General features: G+C 36.1%; 1 protein-coding gene across 3 annotated transcripts in view; it reads left to right on the forward strand.

Moving 5' to 3' along the window:
- Positions 1 to 2,500, forward strand: part of LOC119577769 — a 36,946-nt gene that overhangs the window by 34,320 nt on the left and 126 nt on the right. For all 3 annotated transcript variants that reach the window (XM_037925325.1, XM_037925323.1, XM_037925324.1), the window contains exons 6-7: positions 1,714 to 1,896; positions 2,232 to 2,500. The exon at positions 2,232 to 2,500 is cut by the window's right edge and continues 126 nt beyond it. In XM_037925325.1, the coding sequence (XP_037781253.1) occupies positions 1,714 to 1,896; positions 2,232 to 2,434 (386 nt within the window). In that variant the 3' untranslated portion in view covers positions 2,435 to 2,500. The remainder of the gene's footprint in view (positions 1 to 1,713; positions 1,897 to 2,231) is intronic.

The following is a 2,500-nucleotide window of genomic DNA, read 5'->3' on the forward strand; positions in this document are numbered from 1 at the left end:
ATTATTATTAAGAAACTAGCATGTTTCTGCAACTAAAATTACTCAATAATATGCATACACAGAGGGGGTAGAAATATATATGTATATATATATATATATATATATATATATATATATATATATATATATATATATATATATATATATATATACATATATATATATATATACAATATATATATATATATATATATATATATATATATATATATATATATATATATATATATATATATATATATGGCGCCGCCTGCCGCAGACGTCTTGGCAACACTACATTCATGACCTTAGTGAATCATAAGGATCCCATATCTTTCCATTACCAACTCAGAGGATCACCCAACTTTTCCCGTCATTTCCCAGTCTCCGCCCCCTGTTATTCTCGGGTTCCTGATTGGCTGTTCAATCGCCGCGAAGCGATTGGTTGGGAGATATCATTAACACCTGAGGCTGGCTTTGGTCCTAAACTTTAAAGATAATGTAAAAGTCATGCCATGGATGTACATCCGTGAAAGTAATAATTTAATGTATATGATTAAGTTTGCGTATCGTGATAATCCCATTTACGTAATTCTTTATACATGATGCAATATATAGTTTCAGGCCTACCGACGATAAGGCGATGATTCAAACGCATTATATATATATATATATATATATATATATATATATATATATATATATATATATATATATATATATATATATAGAGAGAGAGAGAGAGAGAGAGAGAGAGAGAGAGAGAGAGAGACAGAGAGAGAGAGACAGAGAGTGATGGAGAGGCATATAGATAGATAGATGATAGATATAGATAGATAATCAGATAGATAGATATGATTTGTTAGATCTATATGAAACCTAAATGTTATTTACACTGTTATCTCACTGTGGTAAACAATGCCATCATCCGTGTCACAGTCTCATATTTGAAAACAAAACAAAACATACGGTTATAGTTTTAATAAGAATATATAGAATGTAAAATGGAAGTTCTGTATTAGTTCAAATATCCTGTATACTGTTTTTTTTCAGTGACGGTCCCAGAAATAGGGTAAATAGAGATGGTGACTCGATAAAAACACCGGGCGGAAGGCAATGGCAAACCGCTCTAAATTGCCAAGAAAATCATGGAAATCCATGATCGCCAACGTCACTTAAAAAACAAACAAACAAAAAAAAAAAAACTGTATAATTTATATCCAGATGTAATCGCATATAATCTGACGGACTACAGATAAATTTCCCTCAGCTGTATTACTGTAGAATATTTCGAATCAGTTGCTTCATAAAAATCGAACTGTAGGGAATTCGAATCTCCAGTAAAACGTGTACACATACGTAATATATCTATCTATCCATCTATCTACCTATCTGTCTATCTATTTATCTATTTATCTATCTATCTATCTATCTATCTATCTATCTATCTATCTATCTATCTATCTATATATATATATATATATATATATATATATATATATATAGAGAGAGAGAGAGAGAGAGAGAGAGAGAGAGAGAGAGAGAGAGAGAGAGAGAGATAGAGAGACAGACAGATAGATATACATATACATATACATATACAGATAGATAAATAAAATCATCGAACCAAATCTTTAAGCAAAATCGAACCGAAACGATGACTTTAAACGAAAACGGGAATAGCAAAGGCTAATGGCAACGCCACGATTAATTTCGCCGCCATCTCTCCCTCAGGTTGGGACGGCGCGGCCAACATCGGCGTCCTGAGCAAGGGCCTGATCGCGCCCCTCGACCTGGCGGCCCCCGTCGACCTGCAGAGGCGCTTCGACTGGGTCATGAGCCTCGAGGTGGGCGAGCATATTCCTGCCGAGGCTGAGGAGGTCTTCTTGGATAACCTCGTCAAACACGCTTGCAAAGGTTGGGAAATGTCTGGTGTTCGTTATGGTGGATTAGCGGTTTGTTGTTTACCTTTGGGAAATAGAAAATGGTAGCAGTATTAATGACTGTATTAGGAGTAATGAGTTTGGTAATATGTAATAATGATTTGTGTAGTAAAGCGATGGGTGGAAACGAAAATTTTAATATTAAGGATAGTGGCAATGATAACAGAAAATAATTATTATCGTAATCATTCAGCCATCATTAGCAATATGATCAAGCGAACGCCATCGCAATTTTTATCATCATCATTATATTGCTGTCGTTTAATATTCCCTACAGTTCTGTCAGCAATTCGTCGTCATTTCTTTCAGGCGTGGTGCTGTCGTGGGCGGTGCCAGGTCAGGCCGGTTACAACCACGTGAACACGAGGTCAAACGATCACGTCAAATCCAAGATGGCGGACAGAGGCTTAGTGGCCGACGATGAGGCAGAGAAACGCATTCGAGAAGCTGTGGAAATCGGGTGGTTTAAGAATACTTTCATGGTTTTCCGGTTCCCAGGAGAGAGGTGTTGAGGACTGGTGGCCATGGGTGAATTTATGGCGATATATTGAACGGTTTCTTGAATATATGTTTCAGAG

This window comes from Penaeus monodon, chromosome 10 (assembly GCF_015228065.2).
Source record: "Penaeus monodon isolate SGIC_2016 chromosome 10, NSTDA_Pmon_1, whole genome shotgun sequence".
In the NCBI taxonomy this organism is placed as follows: domain Eukaryota; kingdom Metazoa; phylum Arthropoda; class Malacostraca; order Decapoda; family Penaeidae; genus Penaeus; species Penaeus monodon.